Source organism: Carcharhinus amblyrhynchos, chromosome 7, assembly GCF_965287045.1.
Source record: "Carcharhinus amblyrhynchos chromosome 7, sCarAmb.v2.hapA, whole genome shotgun sequence".
In the NCBI taxonomy this organism is placed as follows: Eukaryota; Metazoa; Chordata; class Chondrichthyes; order Carcharhiniformes; family Carcharhinidae; genus Carcharhinus; species Carcharhinus amblyrhynchos.
In genome coordinates this window covers 25,895,958-25,919,293 of record NC_137330.1, presented here as the reverse complement: position 1 = coordinate 25,919,293, position 23,336 = coordinate 25,895,958, and the positions used below count along the sequence as shown (strand labels likewise).

General features: G+C 43.1%; 1 protein-coding gene across 1 annotated transcript in view; it reads right to left on the bottom strand.

Annotated features, from left to right (window-relative positions):
- The window catches only part of mcph1 (microcephalin 1), a 315,247-nt gene extending 301,568 nt beyond the window's left edge, over positions 1–13,679 (bottom strand). Inside the window, exons 1-3 of the mRNA XM_080193243.1 lie at positions 13,603–13,679; positions 3,799–3,893; positions 1,193–1,284 (exon numbers count right to left, since the gene is read on the bottom strand). Of these exons, the coding sequence (XP_080049369.1) occupies positions 1,193–1,284; positions 3,799–3,865 (159 nt within the window). The 5' untranslated portion in view covers positions 3,866–3,893; positions 13,603–13,679. The remainder of the gene's footprint in view (positions 1–1,192; positions 1,285–3,798; positions 3,894–13,602) is intronic.
- Between the last annotated feature and the right edge of the window lie 9,657 nt (positions 13,680–23,336).

Below are 23,336 nucleotides of genomic sequence, written 5' to 3'. Positions count from 1 at the left end.
AGATTATGAGGGGAACAGATAAGATAGAAGCAGGGGGCGTAACGTAAAATAAGGGGAATAAGATTTAGGACCGAGTTGAGGAGAAACTTCTTCACACAAAGGGTTGAGAATCTGTAGAAGTCCCTGCACAGGGAAGCAGTTGAGGCTATCTCATTGAATGCTTTTCGGTAAATTTTTGAATAATGAAGGAATTAAGGGTTATGGTGAGTAGGCAGATAAGTGGAGCTGAGTCCACAAAAAGGTCAGCCATGATCATTATTGAATGGCGGAGCAGGCTCAAAAGACCAGATGGCCTGCGCCTAGTTCTTATGGAACAGTTAAGTTATGAAGACAGATTGTTTGGGTTGGATGTTTTCATTGGAGCAGAGCAAAATGAGGGGGCGACCTGATCCACGTGTCCAAGATTACGAGACATGGACAGAGTGGACAGGAGCTGCTGTTCCCCTTAGTTACTAGGGGTACATAGATTCAAGATAAGGGGCAGGAGGTTTAGGGGGGAAATTTGAGGAAAAGTTTTTTTACCCAGAGGGTGGTGACAGTCTGAAATGTGCTACCTGCTGCCTTTGAAGAATATCTGGATAATCATTTGGCATATGACAACATTCAGGGCTACGAGCAAAGTCCTGGCAGATGGGATTAGGTGGGAGTTCAGGTGTTTCTACTGTGTCGGTGCAGACTTGATGAGCGGTATGATTCCATGATTCAATGCCTGGCCACCATGTTGGTGCAAATCTTAATGCAATTGTTATCAGTGTTGTGTTACTCTTTCGATGGAAGTAATTTATGAAGATATTTTACCAATAGAATTTAATAGAAGTTCGGATAATGGCCAAATATACACAGTGAAATTCCATGGTCATGTGGTGTGGTATATTCACCAGAACAAATCCTGTTGTGGAAATTTCAAGTTCTCATTTGGAAGCACTACTTGATGACATATAGTCTGAAAAGGCTTCCTTGTGAATGGCCTGAAAACTACATTCAATTGTAGAAAGAACTCCTGCATGACTGTCACAAATGAGATCAGGGAAATAAATGGCTCAGAATAACACAAAGTAACAGATCCCATCCAAAAACAATTGATTGCTAAAGTGACAAAAAGATCCCATTAACAAATTTCATGTGCAATGTTGCAACCCTGCATGAACAGTATTAAATATATTCAAACATCACTGTAGAAAGCGATACTCACTGTGGCACCCATGTCAATCAAGTGGCCTATGAATGATTTTGAATAGTTTTCAGTTTTATTTGAGGACCATACTTCCACAAATGCCACAACATCTGCCGAAAAGTAGCATTCAATTAGTAATTATACTATCACATACAATGATCAAACTGAAGTTTCAAAACCAAGGACTTCCAAGTTCATTTGAAAATTAATGAAAATTGACTGGCAAAATACTGCATCACTAAAAAAAAATTGGGTAAAAAACTAATTAAACCTCAAAAGGACAAATAACTCTACAAGTCTGGATCGTTTGAAATATTTCATATTTTCACTTCATCCAACCCCAATAAAAGTCAGTTCTATCCTTCCACTCTGATACATTTCAGTGCACTTACAGATGTTCAGTAGTTCAATGCTGCAGTAATACAAAGATGTTAAACAGGCTGGAGCTACATCATGTCACAGACAATAAAAAATATAAACAAAACTACTGAGAGCTCTATGCGCCAACCCAACTAACTGGGTTTATATTGGGAGTCCAAAGCACAGCTTCCAAGAAATACTCTTTCTGGAATGGTTGGCAGCTTTTTATCAGCTTTCAGAACAGCCTGGAATGTTTGTGTGCATGAAGTGAATGAATCCACTCATGAGTTACAATCACCCATGGTACCTGCATTTCTGGAAAGACTGAGCAGGCAAAGACAAAAAAATTGGTGTTTACATTATTAAAGCTCCTCCAAAGTCTACATTTATGTTTAAAAATGTCACTCAATTTGAACAAATTCCAGTCGGAGAAAGGATAGATAGGCTGAGCGAGCGGGCGAGGACCTGGCAGATGGAATACAATGTTGGCAAGTGTGAGGTTATCCACTTTGGTAGGAATAATGGTAGGAAGGACTACTACTTACAGGGCGAAAAGCTGCAGCATGCTACGGTGCAGAGGGACCTGGGGGTCCTTGTGCATGAGTCGCAAAAACCCAGCCTACAGGTGCAGCAGGTGGTCAGGAAGGCAAATGGGATGCTGGCCTTCATAGCGAGGGGGATTGAATATAAAAGTAGGGAGGTCTTGCTGCAACTGTACAGGGCACTGGTGAGGCCGCAGCTGGAGTACCGTGTGCATTTTTGGTCGCCGCACCTGCGCAAGGATATTTTGGCCTTGGAGGGAGTGCAGAGGAGGTTCACTAGGCTGATACCGGAGTTGAGGGGGTTGAGCTACGAGGAGAGGCTGAATAGACTGGGCTTGTACTCGTTAGAGTTTAGAAGGATGAGAGGAGATCTCATTGAGATGTATAAAATGATAAAAGGGATGGATAGGGTAGAGGTGGAGAGGTTCTTCCCGCTCAGAAAGGACAGCAGGACTAGAGGGCACAGCGTCAAGGGGGGGGGGGGGCCGTTTAGAACAGAGTTGAGGAGGAACTTCTTCACTCAAAGGGTGGTGACTCTCTGGAATTCTCTGCCCGTTGAAATCGTGGAAGCTACCTCGCTAAATATATTGAAGACGCGGGTAGATAGGTTTTTGGTAGGCAAGGGGATTAAGGGTTATGGGGAGAAAGTGGGAAAGTGGAACTGAGCCACTTCAGATCAGCCATGATCTTATTGAATGGCGGGGCAGGCTCAAAGGGCTAGATGGCCTACTCCTGCTCCTATTTCTTATGTTCTTATGTTTAAAGGAATAAAACAGATTTTTTTTTAGTGCAAGTATTGTGAAGTACTCCTACATTTATGTTCCCTGTGCAACAATTTGCATCGATATTGCAACTTTAACATTGTAAGATATCTCAAAACCCTTTACAGGAGTGTCATCAAACAAGATTTGACACTAAGCCACCCAATAAGGATACATCTGGACATACGGCCAAAGGATTGATCAAAAAGATAGTTTCAAGACAATTCAACGAGATTATCAAGAATCTAATAGCCTCCAAGAACTGAAAATCAAAAAAGATTAATCTCATCTGTAAAAATTGAAATCCAGATGGTTCAGCAACTTTATTAAAAGCAAAATATTGTGGATGGTAGAATCTAAACCAAAAACGGAAAATGCTAGAAAATCTCAGGTCTGACAGCATCTGTGGAGAGAGAGTAGAGCCAATGTTTTGAGTCCAGATGACTTGAAGAGTCATCTGGACCTGAAACATTGTCTCTATTTTCTCTTCATAGGTGTTGTCAGACCTTCTGAGATTTTCCAGCATTTTCTGCTTTGGTTCAGTAACTTCTGCAGTTTGAATTATTTTGCTTCGATACACACAGAAACTTTTTTTTAATTATAAAATATTTCCATCATTTTTTGCGCAGAATATACAACCTTAACAGATCACATTATATTAAAATTGTAACTTCCAGATTCAAAAAGTCATTTACATTGAGATCCAGCATGTTTTATCACTTTAGGGAGTGTATGTATCCAGCTGGTATTTGTACATTCCATCTTTTAGATGTCATTTGTATAAATGTTTGAGTTGATTTATAAAGCAGACAAGGCAACAATCATGTTACAATCTTTAAAAGGCAAGCTCAGTCTAACTTCAAATATATTGTCATTTGAACTAAATTTAAAACAATGGAAATATTTTCTGATACAGCATCATTGGTTTCACAACTGGACAATCTATGAGCTTGCTCAATACCTTGGAGAATAGTTTTTTTGCCGCAGTCACTGGTCATTCTGCAGGAGTCAGTGCAATGCTTCTTCATCCCAGTCAGAAATTTCCTCAAAGGTTAGCTGTATTATATAAAAATATATAATTTTGAAATTGCATTGCAAAATATGGGCTTCACCATATTTTCTAAAATTGAAGAAATAAATAGCACAACCATCAGCATATGAAGACATTAATATTTTGGTTAGAAATTCTTACCCACTGCTACAAAAGAAAGACTGGCCCTTCATAAAGCCAAAAAGAGAGAGTGAGCAATGGAGCAAATATCATAAATAATAGCTCAAGGGGATATGTTTATCATCCTCTCAACTGAAAAACATGGAATGACAAAAAGAGATCTTAGTCAAGTCATAAAATGGTTTTACAATGACAACATCTAAGTAAAACACATCTTAAACAGAAAGGAGCAATATGAAACATGAATAGAACCAACTACACCCCAGAGACAACACTTAGCAAAGATGAGGTCAAAATCGTAACTCATTGTTGAAAGTGAAAAATTTTGCGATGTTAGGCATTCAATCCAAAAAGAAATAAAAAATTATAAAACGTATTGCAACAGATAATATAACAGTTCAAGATATAAGTGTTGAGTGAACATATGCTGCAATAGTATATAGCCAAGATTAGGGAAAAAAGTCAACAACCAAAGACAATGAACTGAATGACATCTTGCCACAGGTGTCCCCAGGGTGAACAAGAACAATCCACACAAAAGCGAAACTGCCTGACGCGACAGCATCTCACTTACCACAAAAACAGGTGTTGTATAATCTTCGAACCAGAAACTTACCAATTGCATGCACAATACTGGCATACATTTGTTAAACTACTAGTTCACGCAATCCAGGCTGACTTTGTTGTAGAAGCTTCTAGTGTAGTTGTGGGCAATCGACCTTCTCGTGTAGTTGTGGGTTCTGAATGCTGCCCATGATACATTTTGCACGTAGACTTGCCAGATTCCACTGGTTTCTGTTGTGTAGTTCTGGCCACCCCCGACCCCAGCATCATTAAAGTGATATACAAGTAAACCAAGGGCACGTGAAGTGAGCTGTGCGCTGGTTGCATACAATGAAGAAAGAGTTGTGCATTCCCTCTGCATCCAACCAAAGCACTGCTACAGTTCAATCAGCATGCCCCGCATCAAATGCAAGCAGCACAACAGAAGAACAAATGAAAACCTCAGAGCTGAATTGTGAAATCCTAATCTAAAAAGCCTCATGGAGGACAGATGTAAACAGAAACCGCTGTGATATAAGCAAGGTATGTGTAAAGATTATTTTGCTTTTATAATTTGAAGTTGGTGACAGTTCTATTAACATATGAATGATTAAATCTTTTCTATAACCTGCGATGAAATATTCAACATCTATTAATTGCATTTAATCTTATTCATGGGGTCACAGTTAATGCCTAATGTCAATTGTGCAGCCCACAAAGATGAAGGAAGGCCACTCATGCAGCCCACTATCGGTTGCCCATCAGATACCAGATAAAGAGTTCAGCTGCACCTCACTCAGGATTGTATTGTAATCTTGTTTCAAACAGATCTTGTTTGGAACTTGTTTGAAATGATATTTGAAACTTGTACATTTGATGTGCTAAGTGTAATATTACAAGATGTAAATTTTAAATTTAAACTTTAACAGATTGCTTTATTCAAGTTAGTCACGACTTTTGCTTCTTCTGATACTGATAACTATCAGTATCTTTCAAACTACGATTTAAGGAATGAACTAATTTGGATACCGGGTATCTAAATCACATGATAATAAACAACAATTCTCTTTTTGGATGTATGCAGAAGAAAAAGCAGATTTGTCTGAAATCACACACTACAATTTCAAAAGCGATATTTTGCATCACATGCAGAGGGTTTAAAGTTCAGCTATCTTCCAAGCTATCTTTTGCAGAGATTAGATGTACCTTTATCTATTTTCTGACCATCAATGAAGCTAAAGAAGAACATGAATGGACATTTGAAGTAAACTTCAGCAAGACAACAGAACTTCATTTTGAGTTTAAGATAAGTTTACAAACCCTTTAGCATTTGCAGTGAGTGACTATTGGGCGTGACTCAGCTTACATGCAGCATCAACAAAACCTTTGATCACTCTAAACATCGAACGTAACTTACAACAATCAGCACTGATACCACCAATCTACTTTTCACCAAAACCTTTGGGGCAGTGTTGCTACAATGTGTTTTTTTTGTTTTATATTCCATTCAATCAAAACAAGTCCAATTCAGAGTCTCAACAAGTTGAGATATTCCCGATCCAAGCTGACAAAACGGGGCTCTCGCCTCCTGTCTTGGGCTTGATCTACATGATCCAAGCTGATTGCGGTCGGCATAGCTCCTCCTCCAAGGCTTGATCTCATTTGCATCTTAGCCAAAAGACCGAGATGCTGCTTTTAGAAATTGCTTCATATGATGCTAAAATGTAACCTAATGACTTCAACCAAGCACAGCATGTCGATGCTACACTTGATCTTAGCCTGCAACTGGAGTTTCTTTAAGGAAGTATCAAACCCAAAAGTTGGTCTTCACTTCCAACAAACAGCATAATTTCTAGCATAAAAGAACTACAACAAATAAATTTAAACTGTCCCAGGCACTTGAATTCAAGGAGTAAAAACAGGGTGTAGCGTTAATAGTAAGAACTTTTGTCAAGTTTTATTTTCCTTCACCTTGGTCTTTTCACAAGCAATATTGTAGATAAAACTTAACCATCAAGAACTGTTCAGTCCAATGTTGGAAACAACAGTTGGTTGGAGCAGTATGATTTTATTTTGCAGTGTTTCTTCATAACAAATATATAATTACACATTAAACTTTTTTTTTTCAAAAGAGAATTGCTCAAAATGCATTGTCCTATCAGCAAGAACGGTAAAAATAAGCTAGAGATTTAGGCTTGGATTTTTTGGCTCCATTGTGGTGGGACTGAGTGGTCCCAGTGGCAAGTTCTTAGAGACAGAATTCCAGAAGTTCGCACCCCGTGAGTTAAAGGTACAGTCACCAGCAATTAAAATTGGACCTGCTCAAGAGGCCAGAATTAGATGAGTGAAGATATCTCACAGGATTGTAGGGATGGGGGTTAGAGAGATCCAGATTGCTGAGGACATGGAGGGATTTGAAAACAATGACAAAAATTTTAAAATTGAGGTGTGTGCTTAACTAGGAACAAGTCTAGGTCAGTGGGTACAGTGATAAGTGAGAATAAGGTCAAAGACAACAAGTTTTTGGAAGACCTCAAGTTTATGCAGAGTAATATCTGGAACATCTGTCAGAAGCATATTGGAGTAATCAAGCTTAGACTAAGCAACGGCATGAATGAGAGTTTCAGCAGCAGATACACCAAGGCAGGGATTGTGTTGGAAATAAGTGGTCTAATGTATGGCTACGTGGCTGGTAAAAGATTGCAGGGCAGAATTTGCAGAGACTCTGAAGGATCTTGACCACACTGCCTTCTCAGTCTCCTCTGCAACTTTATAATGCCTAACATCCAATATCAGATGGCAGATCATCCTTTCTTGCATCTTTTTCTATGTCAATATATGATTAATAGTAACTCTTGCTGTTGAATAGAAAGATCATAAGAAGTTTTACAACACCAGGTTAAAGTCCAACAGGTTTATTTCGTAGCAAACATTTTCAGAGCGCTTGCTGTTCCTTTGTCAGGTGAGTGAGAGATCCTTTCACACACAGGGCATATAAAGGCACAAACTCACTTTACAGAATAATGATTGAAATGTGAGTCTTTACAGCCAATCAAGTCTTAAAGGTACAGACAATGTAATGGAGATAGCATTAAGCACAAGTTAAAGAGATGGGTGTTGTCTCCAGACAGGACAGTTAGTGAGATTTTGCAAGTCCAGGCAAGTCATGGGGATTACAGATAGTGTGGCATGAACCCAAGATCCTGGTTGAGGCCATCCTCATGTGTGCGGAATTTGGCCATCAGTCTTTGCTCAGCGACTCTGCGCTGTCATGTGTCGTGAAGGCCACCTTGGAGAACACTTACCCCCAGCTTTTGTCACAACACTACGGGCTTCCTACAGAAACTCAGCACACATGGAGCAGTTGAACCAGGAACACTCCTCATCACAATGGATGTCTCAGCACTCCACACTGGTGTCCCGCATGACGATGGCATTGCTGCAACTGCCTCAGTACTCAATACCAACAACTGCCAGTTTCCAGATGCAATTCTACAACTCACCTGCTTCATCCTGGACCACAATGTCTTCAACAACCATTTCTTCATCCAGACACACGGAACAGCCATGGGGACCAAATTCACACCTCAATATGTTAACATCTTCATGCATCGGTTCAGACAAGACCTGTACACTACACAGGACCTTCAAGCCATGCTATACATGAGATACATCAATGACATTTTTTTTGGACTCATGGTGAACACTGAAACAACTATATGATGACATGAACAAGATTCACCATGGACTACTCTCTGGAAACAGTTACATTCTTGGACATACACATTTCCATTAAGGACGGTCACCTCAGCACCCCACTGTACCGCAAGCCCACAGATAACCTCACGATGCTCCACTTTTCCAGCTTCCATTCTAAACATGTTAAAGAAGCCATTCCCTACAGACAAGCCTTCCGCATGCACAGGATCTGCTCAGATGAGGAAGATGGCAACAGACACCTCCAGATGCTGAAAGATGCCCTCATAAGAGCAGGATATGGCGCTCGACTCATCAATTGACAGGTTTGACGCGCCACAGCGTCCTCCTCAGAAGACACACACGGGACACGATGGACAGAGTACCCTTTGTCATCCAGTACTTTCTCAGGGCGGAGAAGCAATGACATCCCCTCCGGAGTCTTCAACATGTCATTGATGAAGACAAACATCTCACCAAGGCCAACCCCACACCCCCACTTCTTGCCACCCCCACTGTCCGCAGCAAAATACCCAGCCTTCAGGATAACAGTGACCACAACACCACACAACCCTGCTAGCAACTTCTGCAAGACGAGCCAGATCGTCGACAGGGATGCCATCATCTCATGTGAGAACACCATCCACCAGGTGTATGGCACATACTCTTGCAACTCGGCTAACATTGTTTATCTGATATGCTGCAGGAAAGGACGTCTCGAGGCATGGTACATTGGGGAGACCATGCAGATGCTATGACAACGGATGAATGAACATCACTTGACAATCACCAGGCAAGACTGCTCTCTTCCTGTTGGGGAACATTTCAGCGGTCACGGGCATTCGGTCTCTGATCTTTGGGTAAGCGTTCTCCAAGGCGGGCTTCACAACACACGAAAACACAGAGTCGCTGAGTGAAGACTGATAGCCAAGTTCTGCACACGAGGACGGCCTCAACCAGAATCTTGTTCATGTCACACTATCTGTAATCCCATGACTTGCAAAATCTCACTAACTGTCCTGTCTGGAGATAATATACATCTCTTTAACTTGTGCTTAATGCTCTCCACTTACACTGTCTGTACGTTTAAGACTTGATTAGCTGTAAAGACTCGCATTTCAATCATTATTCTGTAAAGTGAGTTTGTGCCTTTATATGCCCTGTTTGTGAAAAGATCTCCCACTCACCTGACAAAGGAGCAGCAAGCGCTCTGGAAGCTCGTGGCGTTTGCTACTAAATAAACCTGTTGGACTTTAACTGGTGCTGTAAGACTTCTTACTGTGTTTATCCCAGCCCAATGCCGACATCTCCACATCATGACGAGAATGGAAAGATGTCAGAAATGGCTGTGCCATATTCAGCCTGCACTTCAGTACTAGTGCATGTGCAACTGAATCTGATGCCTTTTCAGTCATCTGCCAAAGGTCAGCATTGTAGTAAATCTCAATTCCTGAAAAGCCCAGTGAGTACATTTGACAGGTAATGGGTCTCTTAATCATGGTTTCAGGGCCCAAACTGGGTGAATATTTTTACATTTAATATCTTTACTTATTTTTATTTTATATGTAAAACATTAAACAATGGTGATGAATAAAGGTCTTTGTCACAGGTACAAGAATTATAAAATGCAAATCGGGTCTTCCTGGAAGAGCCCAGCTCGGTTGTAGAAAATCCCCATGACCTCTACCAGCGAGAAGCACAGGGGAGCAGAAGCATGGGAACATTCTGGACTAAAAGATCCCTTCTAAGCCACACACATACTGTCTTGGAACTATATCACCATTTCTTCACTGTTGCTGGGTGAAAATCCTGGAACTCCCTGTGGGTTGACCTACACCTCATAGACTGCAGCGGTTTGTGGCAGCAGGTCACTGCCACTTTCTCAAGAGCAACTGAAGATGGACAATAAATGTTGACCTACCCAGCGACACCAACATCCAGTAAAAGTTAAAAAATGCAGCACAATCTCAAATATTTTTCCAGCACCTACAAAAGCCCCCATTAAAAAATAGCCACATTTCAATGCATTTCTAACAAGAATTTTAATAATAGTGGCAAATTTAATAATTTGGGGGGAAAGAATCAATCTGAAAATGTTTGAGTTTTGATTTAGTCTACAATCAGATATTTTAGTTGGCTTCTCAAAACTCCAACGTCTACCTAATTGCAAATGATAACAGGAGTTACGAGACACTTGCTGCAGGAAAAACATCTCTCACTTTCTGCACCTCGCACTGCCTCTGCGCATGTCTTTCTGTGTCAGGATATCATAAAGGTGCCAAACACATCTGATGCAAAGATAAGTGGGCTACTAAGTTGCAATAAAGTAGTAAAGGATTTAGAAATTGATATGGATATTAGGTGAGTGGGCCAAAATTTAACAGATGGAATTTCATGTGGATAAGTGTGAAATTATCCATTTTGGTTGGAGAAATATAAAGGCAACTCACTATTTAAATGAGGAAGAATTTCAGAATGCTTCACTGCAGAGAGATCCAGATGTCCTCTTGCATGAAACGCAGAAAACTAGCATGCAAGTACAGCAGGCAATAAGGAAGACAAATGAAAACAATTGGCATTTCTTGCTAAGGGAATAGATTATAAAAGTAGGGAAATGTTGTTGCAACTATACAAAGTATTAGTGAGACCAAACCTGGAGTATTGTGCACAGTTTTAGTCCCCTTACTGGAGGACAGATGTAGGTGCATTGGAGGCAGTTCAGAGAAGGTTCACTCATTTGATTCCAGGGATAGGGGATGTCTGTCTTACAAACAGAAGTTGTGCAGTTCAGGCCTATACTCCCTGGAGTTAGAAGGTATAGACATAGCAACTGGAAGCAGGAAAGAAACCATTCGGCTCTTTGAGCCTGTTTCACCATTCACTTTGACCAGAGTTGATTATCAAATTCAATATAAGAACATAAGAAATAGGAGCAGGAGTAGGCCATCTAGCCCTTTGAGCTTGCCCCGCCATTCAACAAGATCATGGCTGATCTGAAGTGGCTCAGTTCCACTTTCCCACTTTCTCCCCATAACCCTTAATCCCCTTGCCTACCAAAAACCTATCTACCCGCGTCTTCAATATATTTAGTGAGGTAGCCTCAACCACTTCAATGGGCAGAGAATTCCAGAGATTTACCACCCTTTGAGTGAAGAAGTTCCTCCTCAACTCCGTTCTAAACTGCCCCCCGACCCCTTATCTTGAGGCTGTGCCCTCTAGTCCTGCTGTCCTTTCTGAGCAGGAAGAACCTCTCCACCTCGACCCTATCCATCCCTTTCATCATCTTATACATCTCAATGAGATCTCCCCTCATCCTTCTAAACTCTAACGAGTACAAGCCCAGTCTATTCAGCCTCTCCTCATAGCTCAACCCCCTCAACTCTGGTATCAGCCTCGTGAACCTCCTCTGCACTCCCACCAAGGCCAAAATATCCTTGCGCAGGTGCGGTGACCAAAACTGCACACAGTACTCCAGCTGCAGCCTCACCAGTGCCCTGTACAGTTGCAGCAAGGCCTCCCTACTTTTATATTCAATCCCCCTCGCTATGAAGGCCAGCATCCCATTTGCCTTCCTGACCACCTGCTGCACCTGTAGGCTGGGTTTTTGCGACTCATGCACAAGGACCCCCAGGTCCCTCTGCACCGTAGCATGCTGCAGCTTTTCGCCCTGTAAGTAGTAGTCCTTCCTACCATTATTCCTACCAAAGTGGATAACCTCACACTTGCCAACATTGTATTCCATCTGCCAGGTCCTCGCCCATTTGCTCAGCCTATCTAGATCCCTCTGCAGACTTTCCACACCCTCCGCAGACTTTCCACACCCTCCGCACAATTTGCCATTCCACCTATCTTTGTGTCATCAGCAACTTTCGACATCTAACACTCGGTTCCCTCCTCCAGATCATCTATATAAATGGTAAATAGCTGAGGCCCCAGCACCGATCCCTGGGGCACTCCACTAGTCACCAACCGCCAATCCGAATAGCACCCATTGACACCCACTCTCAGCCTCCTATTTGACAGCCAATCCCCTATCCACGCTAACACCCTACCCCCAACTCCATCCCCCCTAACCTACTGTAACAACCTTTTGTGCGTCACCTTATCAAACGCCTTCTGAAAATCGAGAAACACCACATCCACCGTTCCCCTCTATCCACTGCACTCGACACATCCTCTTAGAATTCCAATAAATTCGTCAGACACGACTTCCCCTTAACGAAACTGTGCTGCGTCTGCTCTATCAAACAATTCTTCTCAAGACGCTTCGCTATTTTCTCCCTGATTACGGATTCAAGCATTTTTCCTCCAACGGACGTTAAACTAACCGGCCTATAATTCCCTGCCTTTTGCCTGCTACCCTTTTTAAACAGCGGCGTAACATTAGCCGTTTTCCAATCTTCCGGCACTTCCCCAGAATCCAGCGAATCCCCCCTTCGTACAATGTAAAAGGTATTTACAGGGGAGACACAGAGCAGATGTTTCTTCTTGTGAGGCAATCCAGAACAAGAGGTCAGAATTTCAGGATAAGGAGTGCTAGATTTTAGACAGAGATGAGGAGGAATTACTTCTCTTTGAGGGTCGTGAGTGTGTGGAATTCACTACCCCCAGCGTGCAATGGAGGCCAGGGCATCCTGCAAGTGCTGCAGTTTCCTCCCACAGTCCAAAAGACATGCTGGTTAGGTGCTTTGGCTATGCTAAATTCTCCCTCAGTGTAACCGAACAGGTGCCAAGTGTGACAACTAGGGGATTTTCAGTCACTCCTTGTGGCACTAAAATTTTTTAAAAAACATTTGAAGTGGAGATATATAAATTTTTAATTAGTAAAGGGAAGGAGGAATATGGAGAACGAACAGGAAAGTGGAGCTGAGGCTGAAATTAGATCAGGCATGACCATGAATGACCGAGCAATCTGGAGGGGCCGAATTGCCTACTCCTGCACTTAGTTCTTCTGTAAATGTCCTGGTGCTGGGGTTGTGTTCTGGTTCACCTTCTGTACAACCCTTACTCTAAAATATCCACTACCTCCTGAAACTCTCTCTCTCTCTCTCCACAAATGGCGAGTATTCCCAGCATTTTGTCTTATTTCACACTTCCAGCATCCGCAGTCATTTAAGATAAAAGCAAAATACTGCGGGTGGGGATTTCAAATTCGCAGTCATTTGCTTTTTCATGCGGTGAAACCCACCCACCGACCCATCCCCTGCACTCGGAACCAGGACTCAGCAGCCACCGGTGCGGGTTCTGACCAGCCGCCCAGGTTCGCAGGAAGGCCAGCAAAGCAATCAGTCACACAAAGATCCCAAACGCCGGATCCATCGCAACCAAACAGACCCCCGTCGCCCTGTAACTAACCTGCCGCCGCTCTCATTGAGATTTAAACATGGCGCGAGAAGAGCGCGCAACGCTAGGCTCGCCGGGAAAGGAACGCGCCACCAACTGTCAGCAACCGATCAGTGCGCAGGAGGGGGAGGGGGAAGGGGAGGGGGAAGGGGAGGGGGAGGGGGCGGGCCTGCAGCACTACGGCGATGAACAGTGAAGCTGGGGAGAGGCGCGATTCTGCAGCATGGGGGCCTGGCCCCCTCCCCGGAGTCAAGTTCTCGGAGCAGGGGCGTGTTCACGGGGGAGGTGCCGACACAAAGGGGTGGGCGGGGCCTGATCTGCGGGCGGAGCCGGTGATTTGGGGGCGGGACTTCCACTGTCAGCACTGACAGGACAGCAGCTGGATCTAACAACACATGCGCGCCGATGGAAAGCTGTTCCTCTTGTCTGAGTCATCACCCCCGGGGCAGCACTGACACCTGCTGCGTTCGAGGCTGGATCCTGCTGGCAGGTGTCTCCTGGCAATGCTCACTGCTGTGGAGATGCTGGCGTCGGACGAGGGTAAACACAGTAAGAAGTCTCGCAACGCCAGGTTAAAGTCCAACAGGTTTATTTGGTACCAAAAGCCACGGACTTTTGCAGTGCTGCTCCTTCATCAGCTGAGTGGGAGTTCTGTTCACAAACAGGGTGTATAAAGGCACAAACTCAATTTACAAAATAATGGTTGGAATGTGAGGCTTTACAGTTAACCAAGTCTCAAAGATACAGACAATGTGTGTAGAGAGAGCATTAAGAACAGGTTAAAGAGATGTGTATTGACTCCAGCCACGGCAGTTAATGAGATTTTGCAAGCCCAGGCAAGTCATTATGGGGGGTCGCAGAGAGTGTGACACGAACCCAGGATCCTGTTTGAGGCTGTTCTCGTGTGTGCAGAACTTGGCTATCATCTCTGCTCAGTGACTCTGCATTGTCATGTGTCGTGAAGACCACTTTGGAGAATGCTCACCTGAAGATCAGAGGCCGAATGCCCGTGACTGCTGAAGTGTTCCCCAATAGGAAGAGAATTTCTTGCCTGGTGATTGTGGAGCGATGTTCATTCATCCGTTGTCGTAGCGTCTGCATGGTCTCCCCAATATACCATGCCTCGGGACATCCTTTCCTGCAGTTTATTAGTAGACAACGTTGGCCAAGTTGCAAGTGTGTGTTCTGTGTACCTGGTGAATGTTGTTCTCCCATAAGATGATGGCATCCATATGGATGATCCGGCATGTTTTGCAGAGGTTGCTGTGGCAGGGTTGTGTGGTGTCACAGTCACTGTTTTCCTAAAGACTAGGTACTTTGCTGTGGACAATGGTCTGTTTGAGGTTGTCTGGTCATTTGAAGCAAGAAGTGGGGGTGTGGGGATGGCCTTGGCGTGATGTTCATCTTCATCAATGACATGCTGAAGCTTCCGGAGAAGATGTCGTAGCTTCTCTGCTCCAGGGAAGTACTGGATGACAAAGGGTACTCTGTCCACCGTGTCCTATGTTTGCCTTCTGAGGAGGCCAGTGTTGTTTTTCACTGTGCTGCGTCGGAACTGTCAATCAATGAGTCAAGTGCCATATCTTGTCTTTATGAGGGCATCTTTCAGCATCTGGAAGTATCTGTTGCGATCCTCCTCACCTGAGCAGATCCTGTGTATGCGGAAGGCTTGTGCATAGGGGATGGCTTCTTTAACATATTTAGGGTGGAAGCTGGAGAAGTGGAGCATCGTGAGGTTATCCGTGGGTTTGCAATGCAGTGAAGTGCTGAGGTGACCATCCTTGATGGAGATGCGTGTGTCTAAGAATGTAACCGATTCCAAGAGTAGTCCATGGTGAGTTAGATGGTGGGATGGAACTTGTTGATGTCATCATAGAGTTGTTTCAGTGATTGTTCACCGTGAGTCCAAAGGAAGAAAATGTCATTGATATATCTAGTGTATAGCTTCAGTTGAAGGTCCTGTGCGGTGAAGAGATCTTGTTTGAACCTGTGCATGAAGATGTTGTTATACTGAGGTGCGAATTTGGTCCCTATGGCTGTTCCATGTATCTGGATGAAGAACTGGTTGTCGAAGGTGAAGACATTGTGGTCCAGGATGAAGCGGATGAGTTGTAGAATTGCATCTGGAGATTGGCAGTTGTCGGCATTGAGTAATGAGGCGGTTGCAGCATTGCCATCGTCATGGGAGATGCTGGTGTAGAGTGCCAAGACATCCATGACGAGGAGTGTTCCTGGTTCAACTGCTCCATGTGTGCTGAGTTTCTGTAGGAAGTCCGTAGTGTTGTGACGAAAGCTGTGGGTTCTTTGTACAAAGGGTTTCAGGATGCCCTCGACGTAGCCAGAGAGGTTCTCCACAGGATCCCATTGCCCGAAACAGTTGGACAGCTGGATGTGTTTGCCTTGTGTATCTTTGGGAGGCAGTGGAGATCTCCAATGCGGGGAGTACATGGGATGAGAGCAAGGAGGGTGCTCTGATGATCCGGACCAATGTCTTGATCAGTCTGTTGAGTTGACAGGTGTGTTCTTTGGTTGGATCTGCGGGTAACTTTCTGCAGTGTTCCTCGTTGAGCAGAGACTGATAGCCAAGTTCAGCACAAATGAGGACGGCCTCAACTGGGATCTAGGGTTCATGTCACACTATCTGTAACCCCCACAACTTGCCTGGGCTTGGAAAATCTCACTAACTGTCCTGGCTGGAGACAATACGCGTCTCTTTAACCTATGCTTAACCCTCTCTCCAGTCACATTGTCTGTACCTTTAAGACTTGATTACCTGTAAAGACTTGCATTCCAACCATTATTTTGTAAATTGAGTTTGTGCCTTTATATGCCCTGTTCGAGAACTGAAATCCGGCTCACCTGATGAAAGAGCAGTGAGCGATCCGAAAGCTAGTGGCTTGTGCCACCAAATAAACCTGTTGGACTTTAACCTGGTGTTGGGAGACTTCTTATAATACTAACTACGTCAAACGAATCTAAGATGTCAGGAATGCAGTAGGGTGTTTACATTGAACAAGATTTGTGTCATATTAATAGTTAGGAGATGCTAGGTACCTATGAGAATTTGGTCATCCTTTGAGCTGCTGTCTTTTTATGTCTCGTTGCTTCTATTTCCTTGCTTCACCTCTGCTTTTCCACTTGTATTGTTCTCTTCAGGCATGGTGGCACAGCGGTTAGCACTGCTGCCTCTCAGCGCCAGAGATCCAGGTTCAGTTCTTGGCTTGGGTCACTGTCCGTGCAGAATCTACACTTTCTCCCTGTGTCTGCATCTCCCATAGACCAAAAGACCTGCTGGTTAGGTGCATTGGCCATGCTAAATTCTCCCTAGTGTACCCGAACAGGTGTCTGAGTGTGCCAGCTACGGGATTTTCACAGTAACTTCATTGCCATGTTAATGTAAGTCTATTTGTGACACGAATAAATAAACTTTAAACTTTTTCTCTGTCTACTTTTATTAACATCTCTTTGTCATGTTTCCCACTCTGTTAGGAGTGTTTAATTTCATGAAATGGTCTCCTCGTACATGGCAGGGCTTGCCAAGCAAGAGATTTTTGGAAGATTTTGGGGAGAAACTGAGACCCAATAATGCCTATTTTTTTGCGGTCACTTGTGCTCTTAAATTGCCACAGTGACATCCAGATGCGCAGGTAATCCTGTAATATTGGTGCAGGTGTCAGTGTACGTACGGTGAATATGCAGAGCTAGTAGATAATGACATCCCTCAGATTTGACACCAGCAGTGCCAGTGAACACTCCAGCTAACTCTCTGCTTTAACCTGAACACATTGTCAACAAATGGAAGGACCACTGTGGCTGATGCAGTTTGCCGACAGTGATGCAAGCCATACTGCCATGTGAAATATGATAGAACAGACCATTGATAAGCTGAAACGAGGCTTCAACAACCTGGATGGCTTTGAAGGAACCTTGCATTAGACTGGAAATGTGTCAGGGATCATGATGGTCATTTACATGCTGCACCACCCTGCCATTGTGAGGGGAAAAAAAACCTTGTCACCAGTTACCAACTGAGCAGCTGAGGAGCAGGAATGTTAGAAAGAGAGGGAAGAGGAAAGTAAAGCAATTTAGACAACTCCATTCTTCCTGGGATATCAATGCGTAACTAATCTGAGTAGGATACCAGAAACTAATTTCCCATTCAAAAATGGTTCCTAGGTAACTGGTATCAAAGTGTCTGTTTGATTACAATGTAAAAAGAAGAGCGACTAAAAATATCTTTAAAAATAAAATTTTGGACTCAAAAACTCAAGCCCATTTCCAGCGAGAGGTTGACTGAACTGGAAATTCGGTTACCGTAAAATCCCACCGGTCATGAAAATCAGCACCATTTGTGCTCGCTGCTTTATACACCTGATTTTTGGCATTTTCCCACCACAAAATGGGTGTAAAGCGGCAGTAAAATACCTCCCAAAGTATTTGCACTGGGTCTCCAAATAATCTTTATATGTTCAAAACTTGGCTGAGCATATTGTGTAGCTCTTGGAGCCCGTCCTTTCCAGTGTGGAGTGATGGCAAACTCCATGAGAGCACTTGCAGAGTCAACCAAAATGCAACTCGCATTTCACTAGAACCAGAAACCATCTATTATCTGAGTACTACAGGGAAAGCTCAAACTGTGTTCATGAAATCTCTGCTTGTTGCCAAGTAGGTGGACTGCTGTGCACGGCTGAGGAAATCCATGCTCAACAGGGCTTTTGAGGTTTCACAGCAGGTTAGCAATCTGTCCTCCAATAGGTAACTGCAATTGTTGATGGCATTCCCCAAATGAGTGACAGTTGTTCCTTAGGGTAAGAACCTGCTGTCCTCTCACAGTTTAACATAGTATTCATGCTCCCACCGTTGCTACTTAAATGGTGCCTCTACAGTTGCCTGTCAGCCAGCCCAGATTGCTACCACCCATACAGAAGTCCAAAATCTGGCCTAATGTGCCCAAAGGCTCCTGTGAGTATCCTGCAGGACTGTCTGCAGTCTCTCCCACTGAAAATCAACAACATTCCACCAACCATGTTTCAGTCACTGGGAAGAACTAGGCTAGGCAAAGGCAAGAACTAAGAGAATGTACAAGGGTGATTAGTTGATTATTGTATGGACAGTAAGTTTTATGGTGAATAATACCTTTATGGGATAGTTGCTCTGTGGTGGCTTTTATTTCAGGATTGTGACCAAGGATTTGCTGGAATGGTCCCTCATAGAGGAATGCACGGACTGACAGCTCATCCAGCAGCCCATCCTTTCCCTCTGCCTCATTTTACTCTTCTTGCTACTCCTGTTCATTCTACTCCCCCTGAGTTGGTTGCCAAATTCATGGTGGTAAGTGCTGCACCATCATGACATTCGGATTGTAAAGGATTGCCCAATGACTGCCAGGAATTGGTCCACCTGCTCCAGTCAGTACTGGAAGGTTTCACTGGAGTAGTCAAAACTTCTTTAGTACCCAATGAATTACACAATAACATTTCATATGATGGCACAGAATCATAGAACCAGGAATCCCTACAGTGTGGAAGATGTTATTCGGCCCATCGAGCCTTCAATGACTCTCTGACAGATCATGTTACCCAAGCTCTCTCCCCACCCTATCCCAATAAGCCCACACATCTACCATGGCTAATCCATCTAACCTACGCATCTTGGAACATGAAGAGGCAATTTAGCATGAAAAATCCACCAAACCTGCACATCTTTGGAGTGTGAGAGGAAACCAGAGCACCCAAAGGAAACCCACACAGGCACGGAGAGAACATGCAAACGCCACACAGACAGCTGCCCAAGGTCAGAATTGAACCAAAGTCTGTGGAGCCGCGAGGCAGCAGTGGTAATCACTGTGCCATTGTGCAAGCCTCTCATTTATCAGCCCTGGCCATATGTGGTTGGGTTACAGATCAAATCATCAGCCAGATGTATAGCAATAGTCCTTGTCACCAAATAATAACCCTCTGACTTGATGTGGTCACTGAAGGATTGCTAGAACAACAAATATACTTGGGCAGATTGCATTTGACTTATCCAAGATGGTCAGGTTGATAGTACAAATTACTTTTTTCCAGCTCAGAATGTCAGAATGTCATTTACTATCTGTCATGTTGTTTGCAGGGGTGCTGGGGGGGTCAATATTCTTAAAGTGATTGATATTAAACAGATAATTCATGTCAGATTACTGTAACAAGATTATATTTTGTTCTTTTTTTCTATTTCTGATCTACTTACATAGCTCCAGGCCTCCCATTGTTCCTTAACCAGGGGCAGTCAGGCAACTGGACCAAAGCATCTGCCAATACTGCCCTGAATCATTTGTTTGTTGGCAGACTAGAAAGATTAGCAGTAATTTACTTCACAATTATTTCTTCCTGCGTGCAGAAACTCTTGCGGAGGCGGGGGAGTGGGTAGAGTTCTGTTGCCATTCCTGTTTCATCTCTGTATGAACCAGTTTATGTGGTGCAATGGAGCAGGAAAGTTGAAAAAAGATGTTCTGCTGGATTTCTGCTGACTTTGCGCTGTGCCCGCACTTCTGCAGTTTAAAACGTGTTTTGACTGACACCCAATTTTCTCCTGTCCTGGTGCATAATGGATGATGCTATTTATCCCTGTACAAGGTACTCGGTCACCATTGCTAGGTGCTTAAATGTATATGACCACGAGTTTTAAGTGTATGTAGGAAGATTTTGTGAACAATTTTCAGATCATTTCCACAGCACTTTTCCTCTCTTTGCGCTGTAGCGATGGTTTTCAGGAGCCTTTGTGCGAATTGTTCTACAGCAGTGTATTTTTGTAATGGTGTTCCATTAATAAAGCTGACAATTCCTGAGCTTGAGAGGAGGTGAGGCACAATGGTCGGAGGAAGCCCTTTTTCCCAAATACGATAAGGAAAAACAAGAAAGAAATACTACTTATTGCATATCTGCTGGGCTTCTCAAAATACTTCAGAACCAAATAGTTATGAAATAGATAAGGAGAAACTTAGCAGCGAGAATCAGAGGACACTAATTTAAGATAATGGGCAAAAGAAGCAATGGATGAGATGAGGAAGGATGTTGTTAGGCAGCGAGTGGTTAGGATCTGGAAAGCAGTGCCAGAGAGTTGTGGAAACAGATTCAATCATGGCTTTTAGAAAGGAATTGGATAATATTTGAAAACATAAAATTTGCAGGGCTATGGGAAAAAGGAATGGAGGTGGGACTACATGAGTTGCTTTTGCAGAGAACTGCCATGGGCACAGCAGGTTGAAGGGCCTTCTGTCTCTAACCATTTTCGACAAAATACAATCAATGCTACCCGGACAGACATGGCAATCATCCTGCAGACAGCAAGGTCCTAAAGGGACAATGAGTTAAATCCAATAGTCTGTTTTAGTTATGTTGGATGAAGTATGAAAGGTGTTTTCCAGGATATCCTCCTCTGTACTTCTTTGCCAAGAGACTTTTCACGTTCACCTAAATGTGTAGATGAAGCTTTTGTTCATCACCTCATTTGAAAAACCTCTGGCAATCTTCAAAAATAAGGTGAAATGACAACTTGAATAATATGTTCAAGCTCTGCAGTTAAATTAGAGTCCATGATGGTGGAAAAGACATGAGCACTACTACAGAGCCACACTGTCATTTAACACTCACACCTTTTTATTGGGTTTCCATGTGCAAAAGACAGCAATTGGATTAAAGTTTCCTTGTTCCCTCAACACAACTGTGTTTCATTTATTTATTTATTTAAATCCATCCTTAAAGTTATGAAGCCAATGCTCAGATTGGACCAGGCAAACCGAAATCCAATCCTTCGTCACTCCAAAAACCAAATTCAAAATCTAACTGATTCCAATTCATGGTCCCCATAGGAGAGACAAAGAAGATCCAACCTGACAAGGTAAGGCCGATCTTGGGCTTGATCGGATGCCTGGATCTTTGCCAAAAGGCTGAGAAGCACAAATGTTAGTATTTTGATGCTAACTTTCCCCTCTACTTGCCTGGATGAATGCAGCTTCTATACCACTTTACTTTAGGTATCCGCTACTTCTAGGTTTAATCCACTTGGTTACACACCCATATGTGCATGTCAAGCTGTAATAATGCAAAAAAGCTGGCAGGAAAATTGTATTGGTTTAGCACATTAGTGTTCTTCTTGGATCTAGTTCCAAACCTTTCTGGACTGATGTAAATTAGTACATAAAAACCATGCTTGTTTCTTTACTTTTTATCACTATAATTGTGCATCCAGAAGTTAATCAGCTGAAAAACGAACAGATATGGAATAAAATAACATTCTACCTCTAACTGACGTAATGTACTGTACTGTCAACATACCAAAATTTCAGCATTAACATTAACCTATCTTCATACAAAATGCACGACATTAAATCTGAACAAGTACATTGAGCAAGACGGATACTCTTATCTGTCATATATTAATTGGAAGTGTAGCTCGGTGACATTTGATTACAGATGAATAAATCCTTGGTTCAAATCCAATTACCACTTAGCCTTTGTAAATGCTTTGGATTGGGAGTTGTGTGTAAAATCTGTTTTACAACAATATTCATGGTTGTTTGCACCCAATTGTGCAAATTACAGTCAGGCCACATGTGACAGTTCAGTGAGAAGTGGGAGTTAACAGAGTGTAAGGAGTTACAAGGACTAAATAGACAGTATCTACTTGCACTGGTGGGTAGGCTGGCAATCAGGTGATTCACATTTAAGATCCTTGGCTCAAGAAACAGAGGAGAAATCTTTTATTACTGTAAGTTGATACGATCCGGACTGCACTAGCAGAAAGTTTATTTGGAATCAGCTTTAACTGTTATTTTCAAAAGGAATTCCCTTTTTCAATCTTTCCTGGGATACAGGTGTCACTGGGCCTACCAGTGTTTATTGCCCATCCCGAGTTGCCCTTGGGAACGTGATACTGAACTGCCTTCTTGTGTTGCTGCAGTCCATGAGGTATTAACCATAGCACTGTTAGGAAGTAAATTCCAGGATTTTAACCCAGCAACAGTGAAGGAATGGTGATATAGTTCCAAGTCAGGGTTGCATGGCTTGGAGGGGAACTTTCAGGTGGTGCTGTTCCCGTATATTTGTTGCTATTTCCTTTTAGGTGTTAGAATTCACAGGTTTGGAAGATGCAGTTGACGGAGCTTTGATAAGCTGTTGCAGTGCATCTTGTCAGTAGTACACACTGCTGCCACTGTGCATCAGTGATGGAGTGAATGTTTAAGGTGGTCGATGGAACGCCAATTGAGTGAGCTGTTTTGTCCTGAATGGTGTTGAGATTTTTAAGTGATAGAGGTGCTGCATTCATCCAACCAAGCGTCACACTCATGGCTTGTGTCTTATAGATAATAGAATGGCTTTGTGGAATCAGGAAGTCAGTTATTACGAGCTGCAGAATTCCCTGTCTCTGACCTGCTCTTGTCTCCATAGTATTTGTACAGCTGGTCCAGTTCACTTTTCTGTCAATGATCTCCTGTAGAATGTTGATAGTGGGGAATTCAGCGATGGTAATGCCTCGGAATGTCAAGGTTCGATAGTTATGTTCTCTCTTGCTAGAGATGATCGTTGCCTGGCACTTACGTGGCATGAATATGACTTCCCACTTACCAAGCTAAACCTTGCCCAGGTCTTGCTGCAAATGGGCATGAACTGCTTCGATATCTGAGGAGTTGCAAATAGTGATGAACATTGTGCAATCACCAGTGAACAACCCCACCTCTGACTTTGCAATGGAGAGAAAATAATTGA